The sequence below is a fragment of the Gekko japonicus genome, unplaced genomic scaffold, assembly GCF_001447785.1.
Source record: "Gekko japonicus isolate JY-2015 unplaced genomic scaffold, Gekko_japonicus_V1.1 scaffold464, whole genome shotgun sequence".
Classification (NCBI taxonomy): Eukaryota; Metazoa; Chordata; class Lepidosauria; order Squamata; family Gekkonidae; genus Gekko; species Gekko japonicus.
In genome coordinates, this window is record NW_015170903.1 from 46,897 (window position 1) to 63,991 (window position 17,095).

The following is a 17,095-nucleotide window of genomic DNA, read 5'->3' on the forward strand; positions in this document are numbered from 1 at the left end:
CTCCAGGATTCTCCCCCACCCCGCCGCTCGCCCGTCTACCATGGATGTCCCGCCATCCCTTGCAGTTGAAGGTTGCTCCTTGGCGCAGTGAATGAAGATCATGCAGGGATTGCTAATGGCTTTGGGAAGCGGAGAGTCTTTCCCCTCGGTGTGACCATGCCGTGATCGCGTCTCAGGGCCAAACAGTTCTACGGCTCCGTTGCTCTTGACTCTACCAGGGGGGAAAACCTGACGCTTCGGCAAGGGGGAAAGAAGCGAGCGGCGCGTGTGTGCGTAGGAAACACCATGAAGATTATTTCCCCGATTCTAAGTCATCCAGTCTTCAGAGGCACCATTCGGCTCCTGTTTTGCTTACTGTGGATTGGATATTCCCAAGGAACCACGCATGTGTTGAGATTCGGTAAGGCGGCTTTTCTATCGTTTCTCTTGGCATAGTTATGTCTCCCCAGGATTTTGCCAGCACGAGGGGGGGGTGTTGTAGGGGGGAGGGGGGAAGGAGCTACTTCCGGGCGAAGATGGGTCTTTCGTCTCCTGATTGCCTGTAAGGCGCCAGTTGGATCCCCTGCCTTTCTCTTTCCGCGCCTGCAAAGCGGACTGGTGCTTGCTGATCAAAACAAGCCTCGGAAATTGACTGACAAACAGAGGCTGCCAAACCGAGGCGGAGCGGCAGCAGCAGCAGCGGCGTGTGTGTGTGGGGGGGAGCGCAGCTAAGCCTAATGAGCGTGTTTCGCTGGCTTTGGTGCTATCTCTGTTGAGTTGCCATAGCGGTGGGGAGAGCTTCTTGGCTCGGAGAACTGTTGATTCATTCAGACATGACAATTTCTTAACTGTTCCATTGCCCGTCTGGCCCGCTTAGACGCCAAACGCCAGGACGGACCCGATGCTAATCGCCGGCGTAGAAGGAACGCGCACCTCGGATGCTTTTTGTCTTTCAGCGCCTTGTTTACTTGCCCTTAAGAGACCCTCGCCTTGCGACGGATCGGGCCGTTTGTAAAGAGACCGAGCTCGGCAACTGCTTTTCAAAAGGCCCCTCTCTCTAAAATAAGCGGTAAAAGTGAGCTGCAAGGCGTTGCTCAGTGACACGCGTCGCCCTGTTAAACAGTCATGACTAAAGTCTACAGGTGCAAACCATAAAGTCTGTGGAGAATGTTTGGGGAATGTACCCGATTGTGCCGGGCGCTAACCGAGGCGTGTGCGGGGAACGGGGGAAAGAATTCTGACCACCAGTGCAACTATCGTTCCCACTTACCTTGGGAGTAAACCCCACCGAGTACAGTGGGACTTACTTCCGAGTAAACCTGCGTGACGCTCCCTTCTTTTGCCACTGTGATCACGAAGGCCGGCAGACATTCAAAGAGCCTAGCCGAAATTTCCGACAGGTATGTCCCTGGGAGGACGATTCAGGGACCCTTGCTGAAATTCAGCAGATCCCCAAACCGGCCTGGGTCGGTTTTCCATTAATTTAAAATGACCTTTCTCAAATTTTGTCTGCCCGTCTCAGGGATGCAGGTCAGTCAGGTAGAGCAAGCACAGTTGGAAAGAGCGTTCAAGGCACGCTGCTAAAGTCCGGGTTGTTTTAACCACCGGGAGCAAGCGCGTCCAAGAAAAGTTGTTGCACAATGAGGGGAGGGTTACGATTGGGCAAGCAGCAAGAAGGAGAGGCTGCCCTTTCCTCACCTGTCCGCCAGTCCGGGCATTCACGCCCCATTTCAGTCAACGGCAAAACCTTCATTGAGCGGAATGGTTTTTGGCTGGTATGCCAAGTGGGCTTCATGACGCCGGAAAGTTGTTGTGCCAAACCAGAAGCTTCGGAACCAAACGGTCTGTTTCTTTTTGCCCCGTCCCTGCACGCCTGTTTCTCGACTCTGTCATCGTGATGGTCACAGCCGCTCTTCTCCCCCCCCCCCCCCACACATTTCATATTTTTCACTTTGTTCGGAAAGTGACAGATGAATGGATCTCCCCCCCCCCCTTACTAGAAATGCAGGAAAGAAACCACTTTTTTGTTGTTTGTTTGTTTGGACGGTGAACGGGAGACAGGTCAGGGTGGCAAAGACGCCCGGACTGTAGTGATCGCGAGTGCTGAATTCCTAGTTACACTTCCCTTTGGCACCCCCTTTGCAGTGCGTAATAAGGCGCGTTGCTCTTGGCAACCGTCTTCAGGAATGCTCGTTCCTTTGACTACAGCGAGAGATGGTCCTTGGAACACCTGCGTGGAGTCAGATGGCTCGGCGATCTGACCGGTAGTCCATTGAAATCCGCGGCGCCACGAATGTTGTTTGTGTGTCAGAAGAACGGCCGGTCTCGTGACATCCGCTGGCGTACAGAAGTCAATATGTCACACACCCCCAACACCTCTCCCACCCCTTGTGCGGGTTAATTAAAAATCTTCTAATCTGGAATTTCCCATCAGTGTTGGGTTATCAAATCAAACATTGACCGTGGTTAATCGATCGGACAGTGGAGGTGACCGCAACCTTTTCCTGAAGAAAATGGAAGTCTCGGCACCTGCACAAAGCCACAAGAACCCCCATTTCTACACTAGCGGGCCAATGTACGCTGACATAGAAATTGATTTAAACCCGTGTAATCCCACTGTACGCAACGGGTGAGGGGGGTGGCGGCTAAATGGTTTAAATCTTATAACTGTTGCCGAAGTGGCTGAAACTTTCACTTCCCAGTTTATCTCCGGAATGAAAACCGTCTGCTAGACTTCGCTGATACTGAAGGCAGCATCTACTTAAAGCTTCGTGCAGCTTCTCCCCTTATCAGAAGTTATTTTATGAACCTCTGCAAGGGTTGGGAGGGAGTGGAGCTGATGAAGCAAAGACTAAGATGAGATGCTGGGAGGAGGGGCTTTGCTCCTGGGCTCTACATCTTGCCTAATATTGCCAGGGAATGTAAGGCTCCTGGTGGTAGAAGCCAAGACTTTTCATATCTAGTTCTTTGAAATGAACTTAGCTCAGAGAGATGGGGAAAAAAACAGTATTTGTGGGTGAGGGATAAAATGCTCATGCATTTGGATTATGGACTTTTCAACTGAAACACAGTACTTGAAGAGAAGGGTTATCTCACTGGATGCATTCCACATCCAGACTCATCAACAGAAGCATGGATACTGTTTTTGTTGAGAATGTCACATTGCCCACCAACTGTAAAAAGTAAAATATAATAACTCTAGGTTTCTTCCTGAGTCATTTCCTTAGTTGGTGACATTTTCTGTTTGAAAGTAAAGCATAAATAATACCAGGCCTATACATGTGTACACCTTTTTCTTTACAGCAGTATTTCCATCCGTAGAATTACTTAATGTCGGTTTTGTTTAATTGTTCAGAATGAAGCATGTTGCAGTACCAAGGCCAGTTCCTGGAGTGGCCTATGGTTGGTTGGTGAGCTTGATGGTCTGGGCAACCTGATGTCACAGGAAGGAAGTTCCTTTAGAAATGTGTGGGACACCAACCGTACATACACCCTCCCAACTGTACATACACAGAGAGAGATTTTACTGACATTTGCTTTCAATTTACATTGATTTGGGGAGTAATTTGCTGTGTGTAAAAACCAGTCAAGAGGTCAGGATAAGCACCATAATCTCTAAAACATGATAATGAAACAATCTTCAGCAAGAATATATAACAATGATAATCATCACTCAGTTTGACAGCTACACACATTACTATTTCCACACATTTAAATTCTCAAGTCACTTCCATTGACCTCTTTAACAAAAAGAAACAACCCACACATTTAAATCTTACCTTTCTTCAATATGTTACTAACTAACCATTTTAAAAGGCACCAGTGATGCAATATTAGCAGTTATATGCCACAAGGTGTCTTACAAAAATTAACAATGAACAGCAATAAAGTCGGTAACAAATATCAAATGTTTACAATTGAAACAGTTAATAATAAAAACTAGAAATTAAAACCTATTTTTGCAACTGCTTGAAAAAAATGAAGTAAAATTCTTCCAAGTTTACAACAGTCAATTGGTACAGATAGTAATATGAATTAATGGTTACTTTTAGGAATGGTGTGGAATAAGACCGTAGCTAAAGAGAAGTAGTGTTAGTATTTGAGACTATTGTGTTAGAGACTATTGTGTCTTGTGTTAGTACCTGAGAATATTCTTGTAAGGAGATTGGAACATTCCTACTCTATTTGTTGGTTCATTATCAGTTGTTATAGCTCAGTACTTGATAACAGGTTCTTTTTCATGTGGCAACTATCCTAATGGTTAAAAGAATGGTGATTCACATTTCCCCGTGATACAATATTTAGGGTTAGGGTTACAAATGTGATTATTTCTGTATGCTTTGTAAGCACATGCAAAAAAGGAAGTGTGGCCTAAATAGATTGGAGAAGTGTGGAGCTCATAATGTTTTCAGCACAAGGCTCCCATAACTTTTAATTCTAGGCTCACTAGGATTTATGAATTCCCCTTTGCATCCCAGTTGAGGTCTTAAATGTGGCCTTTAGGGATTCAATTAAATTTGGAACTCAATTAAAGTTGAAAAATCCAAATAATAATGATCTTTGAATGGATAGTATATGTACAGGTCATTTTTGTAATATTTGTATTGCTGTATATGTAATCCAGCCTACAATTTTCAAGCACACTTGTTCTGCACCGATCCCTGCTAACCCGTGAGAATACACGGGCGGAAGTGGTGAAGGGTCTGCAGCTACAGTAGAGTGGGGTTTTTTTTGGCCTTCTTGTTCTTTCACCTCTCGTCTCCTCTTTCTTTGTGGTTTTATTTAAAATAAATTGAATAATTTTAAAGGGCATCAATGTATGCCATGTTAACAGTTATTTCTCTAGGGCATTGTTCCAGTTCCAAAAAGGAGCATGTTGCATCATGCCAAGTTTTTCATGGTCCTCAACTATGGTTCTGTCTGTACCACAATTGTGTTTTGCACAACTCTGACCATAGTAGGTCTCTAGTGTAACCCCCCCCCCCCCGCACACACCATCTGATTACAATTTCTGGAAAATGGCTCTTATAGTGGGACAGAAATAATTATGAAAGAAAGAAAGCTGACAGTTTTTTCTTATTGCTTATATGTCTACCCAACAATGTCCAAATTTGGTTGGGCATCAGGAGCACCATTTTAGATTAACTGGGGGAGTCACATCTCCATATGAGCAAGAGCTCCTGTATCACTGACTATTATATATTATAACAAGAAACTGCAAGGCAGGCTCTTAAGAAAACCTTGCAATTTAATCCAGAAAGTATCTTTTGAACTTTGCTGTGAATCTTTCCATCATAAACACACGGAAATGCTCTACTCAGATCTGAATTTCAGGACTGAAATGTTCTAGTCTTCCTTCACTTTACAACTCTATTAGTCAAAGAAGGCCAACATATTCCAACACGAAGACTATGAAACAATGAATGATATATCACTGGCATGGTAGAACCTGCCTGAATAGAAAGACCTCAGGGTAACCTCAGGAGACTCTTTGTCAGAAAGGAATAAAACAGAAGTAAATGACCTGTGTGATTTTAATGGTGGTAGTGGAGGAAGCTGTAGCTTTTAAATTTGCCTATCTTTTTCTTCGGGTTGGGTAAAAACAGTGAGGAATGAAAATTGCTATGCAGACGGCCAGGATTAAATCTTACCTTCTATCTATCCTCAGTGATGGGAAGTAAAGCACAGCTAGGGCCCTTGCATGGAGTAAAACACTAATGCTTTTGCTAATGGAGATTTAATGATATAGTATTGACAGTTGGATGATTGTTTTTGCACAGCTATTTTTATAGTAACGGGGGCAGGAGGGGGGGGGGCACTGGGACCATACTTGAATTTCCCAGAGTCTCTTTCCGCAATGGAATGGTGTCTTTTACTTGAATGTGCCCGCAGCAGGCATCTTGACTCAGATTTCTTTCCAACTGATTACTCTCTTTCTGGAAAATGACTCTTCGCTGCTATTGCAGTCAGTCCTCCAAGCAGGCAAGTCGAGTCAAACTGAATTATGCATTAACGCACTGAAGTGGCAGAGATCACCACTACTTCTTGTTTCTTTTTTCGGCAGGTATTTAAACTATGCTTGGGGGTATTTGTATGGCAGAGAGTAACTCTGACTTTTGATTTCAGAGAGATGTGAAAGAGCTGGTTCGTTTAGCAGCCCCCATGGAGCTGAAGGCTGGGGTATTTTTTCCCCTGCTTGTTTGTTTGTTTATCGGGAGCTAGGGGAAAAAATCCATTTGCTAGGGACAAGAGGCGTATTAACGAGGTATTTAAACTCTGTCTTCAGCAGCAAAAGCACACGAAAAATTCTTTGGAGGAAAGCAGAAGGTTAAGAGTCTCTTGGAGGAAGGAAGGGGGTGCAGAGCATCATTATTGACTGGTCCAGATTAAAGAGCAGAGAGGAAGATTTCAATTTGATAACGTCACAGCCCTTCCTGTTTTTCTTTGCCGCCTTGTGCTGACAATTTTGTAAGGTAATTAAATTGGCTGATTGAAGTCACAGTGGTCATGGAGTGATAAAGACCATTTGGATTTAATGGAATTTAAAAACAACGGTGCGCAGCACACAACTCTTACCGAACAAGAATTTTAATGATCCATTCAGGGTGCTGACTACATACAATGTCCTGGAAGAAGTTTAATTGAAAGGGCAAGGCAGATTAGGTGTGTGCAATCTTTATGGAGGGAGATAGGGAACGAAAATTATCCTTTTAAAAAGACTCATTAATGCATTATCGAGATTTAAAGCAGGTTAAGTAAATGCTCTTCTCTGGGGAATCTTTGGAGGGTCCTCAGGCCTTTCCCATCCATAAATTTAGAGCCAAAGAAACTTGTGAAAGGATGTTATATTGATCAGAAATATAACATACCTTTTTAATGGATACATTTGATTTCTGGAAGTGATGAGGTCATCAATTAATACTATCAATATGAATGTGGATAATGGGTAAAGTGCTTTCTTATGCTGGATGCAGGGAATTTGGGAACTGATTTATTTGTAGATACCAGGATAGAGAGATTTTCCATTTAACACTGAGACTGTCCTCTGCATTGGTTCCCTGCAGCACATTTTCCTCATCACAGAGAGAGCTTTGTTTTTCTTTTTAGGTTTCATTTTTCCTCTCCTATTGTTTGATGGCCAGCTAATAGTGCAACCCGCCACACAAGTCTGTTGTTTCTGTTCGCTTCAATGCACGAAGATGTGGTTCAATCATATATGTTGCGATTTTAAACAAAACCCTGTGCATAATATTATGTAGTCATGTCTCCACATTTGGGGGATAGAAAATCCAGCCATTAACAATTAGGATGAACATTTCCCTTCCTAAATCTTCACTCTCCAGTTATCTGTTGTATCACTAATATGGACTCGTATGCAACTAAGAAATTGTGAAACAGCATGTTTTTATCCTAAGCTTCAAGCTGTAGCAACTAGCAAGTGACCATGCCCCTTTCATCTAGCTATATAGCCTAATATTTCCTGCACCGTGTTAGAAAAGAAACTTAGAGATCAATCCTAAGCAGGTGTACTCAGAATCCTACCGAGGTCCATTATTTGGGGCTTATGACCATGAAAGTATACTTAAGGTTGCAATATTAATATCATAGTTCATTTAAAGGCTTTTGAATTATTATTAAAAATAACAGCCCCATCTTGACTATGTTTGCTCAGAGTGTGACTCTGCTTAGGGTAGTATGGTAACATCCTAACCAAGATGAGGATTTCCATGGCAATGTCCATTGGAGAATCAGAATCAGAAATGGAAGAGAACATCCAGGACTATTTTAGACTTGACTGAAACCCACCTGGACTGGAGTCCTTTATGAAGAAAGGCAGGCTAAAAATGTCAGAAACAAACAAACACTTCATTTATCTACACTTCATTGCTGTACACTTGACAAGGATGTCCATAATGTGTTCAGTGAGTATACTAAAAGCATGGGGTTGGATCCAAAACAATGTCAGTGCAATGAAACTGGTGGAGCGGAACTTCCCTGAGCCATCCATCCTGCTGCAGCTTATTGACCCTTCCAAGTTCTGCTCCTGGGGGTCAAGGGATCCTCAGGAACAGCAGGGGGGGAAACTAGGGGTCTGCAATGGGAGAGGAATAACAAACATCACCCTCTGCTTCTGTGTCAATGGAAGTGTTGTTCCACTGCCATAATTTCCATAACGCCACCAGAAATACCCCTTTGGACCAATGCATTGTATGTTAGGTGCCGGTTGTATTAGAACTGTGATGATTGATTCACACATACAAGCCATCCCTGCAGTTTAGAGCTGAATTAAAGTAGGGTAAGCTTTTGGTGAAAACTTTTTCCCTTTCCTGCAAAAAAGAGTCCCCCTTCTGCTGATTCCTGCAAAAAAGAGTCCCCCTTCTGCTGATTCCTAGGGAGCGCTTGAACAGAAGTGGATGTTTTCTTTCCTGTGTAGGGGAGGGAAAGAAGGGAATTGATTTTGACATTTGCCTGGGCAACAGGGCCATGACATTTCCTGAATAAGACAAAAAATCCCAAAACTACATTCCTAGGCCAACTGGTCCATACTTAGGGTTGTCCAAAACCAACTGAGTCCATACGGAAGAAATTATAAATGGGCCACAGTACATGGACCTCATCTTCAAAGAAAGTAGAACAGGTAAATGGCTTTCAATTAAATAACAGTACCAATGCCACTAAAAGTTCCCTGTTTTATTAGTTAGCTACTGGAGAATCTGAAGTATTAAAATGTTCACATGTGCATGCTTCCCCACATACTAACAGGCAATAAGAAATCAAATTAGAGAATAACTTTAAATGCCGTATTGTTGAATTTGGTGTACTTGGCCTAACCTGAGACATGTCATAACGCCTGGCCATTTGAATCCTGATAGCTTTAAATAATTAACCAGGCTACAATCCTTCCAATTCCTATGTGTTTACTTGTTTTTAGTTACTTCATTTATACCACTCCATTCTTCCCAATGGGGACCCAAAGCAATTTACTAAGTTCTCCTCTCCTCTGTTTTATCCTCACAACCACTTTGTGAGGTAGGCTAGGTTGAGAGGGAAGAACGGGTCCAAGGTATTCCATGGCAGAGTGGGGATTTGAACCTGGGTCTCCCACATATTAGTCTGACACTATAACTACTGCACTACAGTGGCATGCATGATGGATCTTCATGGGTATAACAGAACCCCCTTTTCTACATCTCACCTTTTACACACATGCATAGGAACAAAGCAAGGGCCAGACTCAGATGCAAAGGAAATGTTGTAAATCTCCTATCTGCACATAATCCAACTGTTCCCCCACTCCACTTCATCAAGGCATAGAAGCTCTTCCATATAGATTTCCCACAATGAGCAGCAATCCAGTGCACACTTCCATGGGAAGAATCCTTGTCGAATGTAGTGGGGCTTCTGTGTGCCAGTATGTTCACCACGAATGGAAGGGATGAAAATAAATTCTGTTATACTCCATGAGGATTTCTTCCTACCTGTGCATGAATTAAAAAATCACATCCTCTATGGTTTTGTTCGAATGTTTTTCTGGAGGGGGAAGGGGGCCTGCATGTAGTATAACTAATTACATGATCCCTTTTGTCAAATCTCAAGCTAGACACCCTCCTATTTTGGCTAACCTTCCCATCTCAATTCTGTTGTATGCGGACGATGCTCTTCTCATTTCTAGAACAGAGGTGGGCTTAAAATCCTTAATTAACGCGTATGTTACCTACTGTAACAGAGAGGAATTAGTAGTGAACTATTCTAAATCTAAGGTCTTGAGGTTTTCACAATCCTTCTACACTGGTGTGAAATCTCTAAAAGTGAAGGGGGGGAACTCAAAAAAGTCTCCTCCTACAGATATCTTGGAATCACCTTTTGCTATAATTTATCTTGGACCCCACATGTTAAGGCGGCATTGACGGCCGCAAGTCTCACATCTGGAGTAATTAAAAAATTCTTTTGCTCAAAAGGGGCCAAACACATTCCGGCAGCTATTGGGATCTTTAACGCTAAAGTTGTCCCGCAACTCTTATATGGCTGTGGAGTGTGGATAGAAGGTGTTCCAGAAAAATTAGACTCCCCTCTCCACATGTTCCTTAGAGACATTGCGGCAGTGCCGAGATGTGTGGCAGGTACGGCTCTTGGGGTAGAATTTGCGCAGCCATCAATTGAGAGAAGAGCTTGGCAGTTAGTATTTAAACGGTTTATCAATAAAGAAAGTCGAGGGGCTCTCCCTAGTGGTCCAGGCTTCACCCACTTGATTCAGAGAGATACCTATTCAAGCAATAGAACTAAGCTAATTGAATCTAAATTAGAATCCTTGAACATTGGTATTACCTCCTTACAGCAAAAGGAGGTCTTTAAACTCATAAAAACAAAATTAAGGGAACTCCCATCTTGATAAAAGAAAAGCTTCCCTCCCTGCCCTGGTCAATTTCTGTTCTCTTATCTGATAAAGTTGATAATTCAGTTACCAAAGCAGTAGCCACGTTTCTGGCCCTGGTGGCAAACAAAAAAAAAGGGGGAAAGGAGGGGAAAGTCCAAATCTTTCTGATTTTATGCTCTGTGTACCTGTTTGAGGATTTACCCTGTCTGATGATCCCATTTAGTGTAACACATTCATATTTGCACAATGCATCTCACTGTTTTTTTGTTTGTTTTTTTAATGTATGAATGGTATTTTATAAGTGTGTACAAGTGTGCTTAAGACTTTTGGTCATGCAAGCCAAAATAAAGTTGAGTATAACTAATTACCATAAGCAAGGCTGGCATGTATTTTTCAGACTCAAAGAACAGTCTAGCTTTCAGAATATATATAGGTCTTTAGGACCTTGATCTCATCTACTCACTATAAATTGAGGTACTGAGAAGCAGCCCATAATGTGGATTTAAGCCCTACCTTCTTGTATATTTATATACATAATCTGCCTTCCTACTATTGCTTTTCTATATTTTACTGGAACCTCTTAAACTTCTCCCCCCAGTTAAAATTCCGATAGTAATTATTAAACCAGGATATAAAGTGTCCCTCCTACCATCTATTCTACATCAAGGTTCTGTAGGCATTTCTCTAAAGAAGGTGTATTATCAGGGCAGGAGACAGCAACTGATGGGGAAAGGCATGACCTTCATCTCAACACCTGCTAGGAATTGTGTGAACAGGTTTGGGGTGTTAAGCGTGCACTGGCAATGACGGGGGGGAAATCATTTAATTTCTATAACCATTATAACTTAACAGCCATTGCCAGTGATATGATGTATAAGAGGTTGTAACAGATTATACAGCATTATAAAAAGTGTGATTTGTGTTGTAAGCATGTGACAAGGAAAATAAAAAAAATAATTAAGGTTTATTATCAGGGCAGGAGACAGCAACTGATGGGGAAAGACATGACCTTCATCTCTACACCTGCTAGGAATTGTGTGAACAGGTTTGGGGTGTCTGGATTGGAGACAGAAATTAGCTCTAATTAGGATCTTACCCTCAAGGTCTGTGTATAGCCTGTGAGGCTATCCATTTTGATAAAGCTGATTTATGCTCTGAAGTTTGTTAAACCAAAGCAAATAGCCACAAGGCATTTTAATCCAAACATGAATCCCAACCCAAACAGAACATTCTGAGACCTTTGCCAGTGACAAATTAAAATGTATCAACTCATACAATTAAAAATCTTACAAGAGAGAGTGGGACCCTGAACTGAAAAAGGTTATTGGTGAATATTTTGTTTTCGAGTTTTCAAACTGCTTACAGATTCTTACAGTGCAATACTCAGTGCATGTTTACTCAGAAGTAAATTCCACTTAGCTCAAGGGAGCCTACTGTCTAGTGTATTTAGGATTGCAGCCTTATTCTGGCCAGCGTAGTATGGTCATATTTTGTCAAGTGTAAGAGAGAGATGACTTACAGCCTGAGTCTGTTGTGCATGCGTACTTGTGAGAGCATCCCACTGAATTCAATGGTGTTTACTCTCAAATAAGTGTGCAAATAATTACTGCAGGTGAAGGAGGAGTCAGCAGTTGGGACAGGGAGTTCATGACCCAAATTTCTACCCTTGCTTTGAGATGTGAGCAGGTTAGGGAGGGGGAGTGTTGACTCCATAAAATTGAATCTGTGCAGTGTCTGCAAGTATGTATTTCTACAGAACTAATTTTGGGTCTGAACTTTATAGCTTAAACAAATACCCATAGGATACTTTAATCCAAAGCAGTCCCTAACCAAAGAGAACATTCTAAGACCTTCTCTAGTCACAAGTTAAAATATATGAATGTGTACCATAAAGATAATGATGGAAAGATAGATAGACCATGAAAAATTGGAATAGAGAAGGTGACTGATTGCAGGCTTTAAAAGTGTTAAGTGCCTCAGCTGGGAGGGCGGGGTAGAAATTTAATAAATAATAATAATACATTTCCAGACAAACAATGTAAATGTAGTCAGACATAAGAAACAGATAACACTAATCCAGAAATATTTCCACCCATGCCAAATGTTTTCCAGCATTCTGTAATCTACAGTACTCCTTGTCTGAAGAGCTACGGTCATATACATATTTACATGGTATTAAGTTCAATTGAAGTAGGTGGTATTTTGTGTATGTAAGTTAAGAGCTCTCAAGTTGCTTTGACATAGGGCAACCCAATGAACTGATGTTCCCCAAAGTGCCCTGTCATTAATAGCCTTGCTCTGGTCTTGCGAACTGAGGAATGTGGCTTCCTTTACTGAGTCAATCCATTTCATGTTGGGTCTTCCTATTTTACTTTTGAGTCAACATGCATAGATTTGAGCTAAAGCTCCCCTCAGGGTTAACAGGACTTAAAGGTAAAGGTTCCCTTGCTCGAAAGCCAGTCGAATCCAACTCTAGGGTTGTGGTGCTTATCTCCATTTCAAAGCCGAAGAGCCAGCGCTGTCCGAAGACATTTCCGTGGTCATGTGGCCAGCATGACTAAACACCAAGGCGCATGGAATGCTGTTATCTTCCCACTGAAGTGGTGCCTATTTATCTACTTGCAATTTCTTGCTTTCGAATTGCTAGGTTGGTAGGAGCTGGAACTAGAGACGGGAGCTCACACTCGGGTCTTGTGGCACACTCGGGAGTCATGCGGCACACTCGGGTCTTGAACTGCTGAACTACCGACCTACCATAGCCTGCAGTTCAGCGTCTTAACCACTTGAGCAACCGCAGCTCAAGTAAGTAACAGGACTTACTCCTGAGCAAATGGATAGATTGTAGCTACTTACCACATTTATGTTTATTGAAGGTCAACAAACACATCTGCACAGATGCACACACACAGTTCTCCTGTGCACAAGGACTGGATCTGCAAGAAAAATGATCTGTCTACCCATTTTTGCCCTACAGTTCCTCCAAGGCATACATAGCTCTCCCCTTCTCCTTCTGTCTCTACAACATCTTGTGCATTAGGTCAGCCTGACAGAGTGTGGCTGGCCCAAGGTCACACAGGGAGCTTTACAGCTAAGTAGAGTTTTGCACCCACGTCTCTCAGGTCCTAATAGACACACCGCATGTGCCCATATGAGTACATTTGCAATACCATCTTAAGCAGATCCACTCAGATCTATCCAATAGGGATCTCAGGAAAGTTCCTAGGATTGCACGGATGGACACCTGGATTGGAAGACTTGGCTGATATAAACCACTGTCTGGAATGTATGAGTACATAAATTGCTTGTACACTTATGCCTGCTGCTTCGGAGGTATGTTATCAGATGGGATAAATATACCTGCTTTATGACAATAACTCATATGCAATCAGACACTTCTTATGGCATGTGAAACTGAACTTATTACAGTCATTAATATTAAAGATTCCCAGGCATCTTCCTACAAAGGAGACTTTCTATTTAAACAATAAACTGATGCAATCAGCAGCAATTTGCTGTGCAGTGAAGGAAATTGTTATATGTAGTTTGTAACCCTTCCTCACAGAAGAAAAAAGGAACAAATGTGAATACTGACGTATACCTAGACTCTTTTTCAAAAGAGAAGCTCACTTTTAATAACTGAGAATCATGATGACTGATTCTCTTGAAATTAAAGTAATTTCTAATGAAATTATTTTATACCATTTTTAACAGCTTTAGGTGTCTTGGCCAGAGGATGAATGCTTAATTTAATCTCATAAACATTCTGCCCAAACCAGCAGCTGAAAGTCAGTCATATATTTCACCTGGAGTCCTTCAAAAATTTCTCAGGATAAGCTCAAAGTATTACATAAATAATTCATTTTTTCCATTGTGCATTTCAACACTTAACAAGGGCCAATATCAAGACTCAGCACCTCAGGAAAATTAATTTGCAGCATTATTACTTCTTTAATTTTGATATGTTCTACAATCTACAATACTTAGAACCTTTTAAAAAGTTGACTTTAGTCATCAGTGAAGGCAATGTAAACCAGAGCTAACACTCCAGTCCAAAACCTAGCATGTGGTTTGATGTCCAAATGGAGATCTTTAATAGGTTGGGTACTATTGCTCCATTCACTCCAGCCCAGGGAACAGACCTATGCATGCCAAAGGACATGTGTGATTGTTTCCTATATTGAAATGAATGTGAGCGTGAAATCCCCCTTTCTGGGCAGCTTTATTGTTAGGTCCAACCCAACCTAGATGAGGATTGGGTTGGATCTGGCCTGCTTGTTGTGTGACCAAATTTTATTTACAGTCTGGTAAATGGTTTTGCTGGCATTTCCATTTGTAAGGGGAAAAAAAGAAATGTCCTTTCAGAGAGAGAGAGAGAGAGACAGACAGAGAGAGACTGAGAGGAGATTTTCTTTCTGTGTGAGATTCCATCTTCTTTGAGTTGTGCATGCAGTTCCTTGGCTATGTTCAACAGCATGTGTTTTATGTGTTTTATAATGTGAAGCCCTTACTGCTAGGTAGCACCAGATCAGACAGCAGTCAGATTTCTAGAGCAGAATTGACTGTGCCAGAAAACCAGAATGGCTCCCAACAGTGTACTCAACTGATATAGACTGACATTGTAGTATAAATTTAAATTTTGATTATTAGTGCATTTCTGAGTGTTCATTGCTAATATATTGGTAGCAGTGAATACTCTTATGGGTAGTTATTATGGTTTAGGTCTTACATTTTTTGACTCAGTGAGGAAAATACATTTAACTTAAACACTACTGAGTTATCTATAATTTAAACACGGAAACTTATAAAATCAAGGTTCAGTCCCATCTCCTTTAGGTACCTAGCTTTTATGCAGTGATATTTCAACTCTTTTTGTTGTTGTTCAGTCGCACAGTCGAGTCCGACTCTTCGTGACCCCATGGACCAGATCACACCAGGCCTTCCTGTCTTCCGCCGTCCTCTGAAGTTTGCTCAATTTCATGTTCGTTGCATCTATGACTCTTCAACTCTTAGCTCTGGTCTATCTGTGCCGTCAGTGATAAGACAAGGACCTCAAACTTCAGTAGATGACTAGACTAGTTTATCTGGAAGGAATCAAACAGGAATTATAGCAAAACACTGCAGAATGTTCAGTGGATATCTTCTTCAAATCTGTGCCATTTCCTTTTCTAATTCTTTGGCTCTTCTAAGTACTCTCCATTCTGTTCTAACCTTCTCACTCTAAGGCAACAATCCTAAGAAGGTCTCTGAAGTAAGTTACATGTTATTCAGAGGGTCTCACTCCCTGGCAAGTGTCTTAGGACTGCAGCCTAATTGTATTAAAAATGCATAAGTTTCTTTGTGGTCAGCTAACACTAGTCTGAAAAACTGTTCTTTGTTACGTTTTCATGAGGTGATTTGGTGGTTCAGCTACCTGTTCTCTATTGACAAAAATGTAATGCTGCTTCCTGATGATAAACTTGACTTGCATAGCCTAGATATAAAAATCAGGCAATGTTTATGCCTTAGCAAGATGCTAGTTGTTGTAACACAAGCTTAATTGACCTGAAGGAAGAAGTGCGGGTTGGTTTTCCCAATACCTTCCATGAGCAATGTACAATGAAGCCCACAGAGAACTGTTCCACTAAGTATATTTCATTAGTGTTCTAGTAGCTCAGGAGTAGTGCTCATAACTGCTTTTGAATTCCATTATACATATAGGGTATGTATATAATCTTTCAGGAAGAAAAGAACAGCAGGAGTGAGCATTATTTTTACTAGAAGTATGGTTTGTATTCCTAGGCACCAACAGTTCCGTCCATTCTTTGTAGGGAACTTAACTACCCACTCATTCAGTGCTCCAAGGATTAAAAAAAAAAAAACCTGAGTTTTTAAAAAGCATTAAAAAGACATTAAAGGATCTGCTGAAACATCTCAAGGCAAGGGGGAAAATCACATTTAAAGATCAAACTAACATTAGCTAGCCACATCAGGCCATTATCTTAAGCGTTGCCCAGTTGTGACCTTTTGTTTCTAGACACTCAAGTTTTACAGTTTAATGTGAATCTCCAGGGTCTGGTGACTTCATGCCAGACTTATAATTTTATTTGAAGGCTTTAGGGTTTAGGATTTTTAAAAGTCTAAGCATTTCAGATGGCTTCATTTCTTTTTGCTTCTGATACTAGCATCCTTCTGATATTGTTCTCAGTGACAAGCACAATAACAACAACAACAACATTGTAACAGTCTGTTCCCCTGGTTAATAAACAAGTGCTGTAGGGCCAGGTGAAACAACTTAGTAGGTTCTTGCCACTGGAGAACCAAAGCATTTTGGTTCCTTAGGCGAAGAAAGTAAAATAGTCTGTTCCATGATGGTAAAAACCAGGGCTTTTCTGGTAGAAAAAGCCCAGCAGGAACTCATTAGCATAATAGGCCACACCCAGCAGCAGGAAGTTATTAGCCACACCCGAACAGCACAGCTCATTAACATATTAGGTCACAGCCCCATGCCTTCCCTTGGCTTTCCTGAGTGCCCCGCGACTGCGTGGAGCCTGGGCAAGCTGCCCCTTGGACAGGCCAGGGAAGGCACGGGGAGACATTTAAATGCCCCCCGATCCTTCCAGGCCCCTCGCCCCCCCGCCTTGGAGTCACTGGGGGGAGGGGTTCGCTCTCCAGGCCTTCCCTCTGTAGCCACACACGCAGAGGTTTTGGCTGTAGTGGGTGTGGCCAACTCTGAAGCCAGCCGGAACTCCGTTCCTGTGCATT

At 42.1% G+C, this 17,095-nt stretch overlaps 1 protein-coding gene across 2 annotated transcripts in view; it reads left to right on the forward strand.

Moving 5' to 3' along the window:
- The first annotated feature begins 285 nt into the window (after positions 1-285).
- GRIK2 (glutamate receptor, ionotropic, kainate 2) overlaps positions 286-17,095 on the forward strand; it is a 918,110-nt gene continuing 901,300 nt past the window's right edge. For both annotated transcript variants that reach the window (XM_015418620.1, XM_015418619.1), the window contains exon 1: positions 286-400. In XM_015418620.1, coding sequence (XP_015274106.1) covers positions 286-400 — 115 coding nt within the window. The remainder of the gene's footprint in view (positions 401-17,095) is intronic.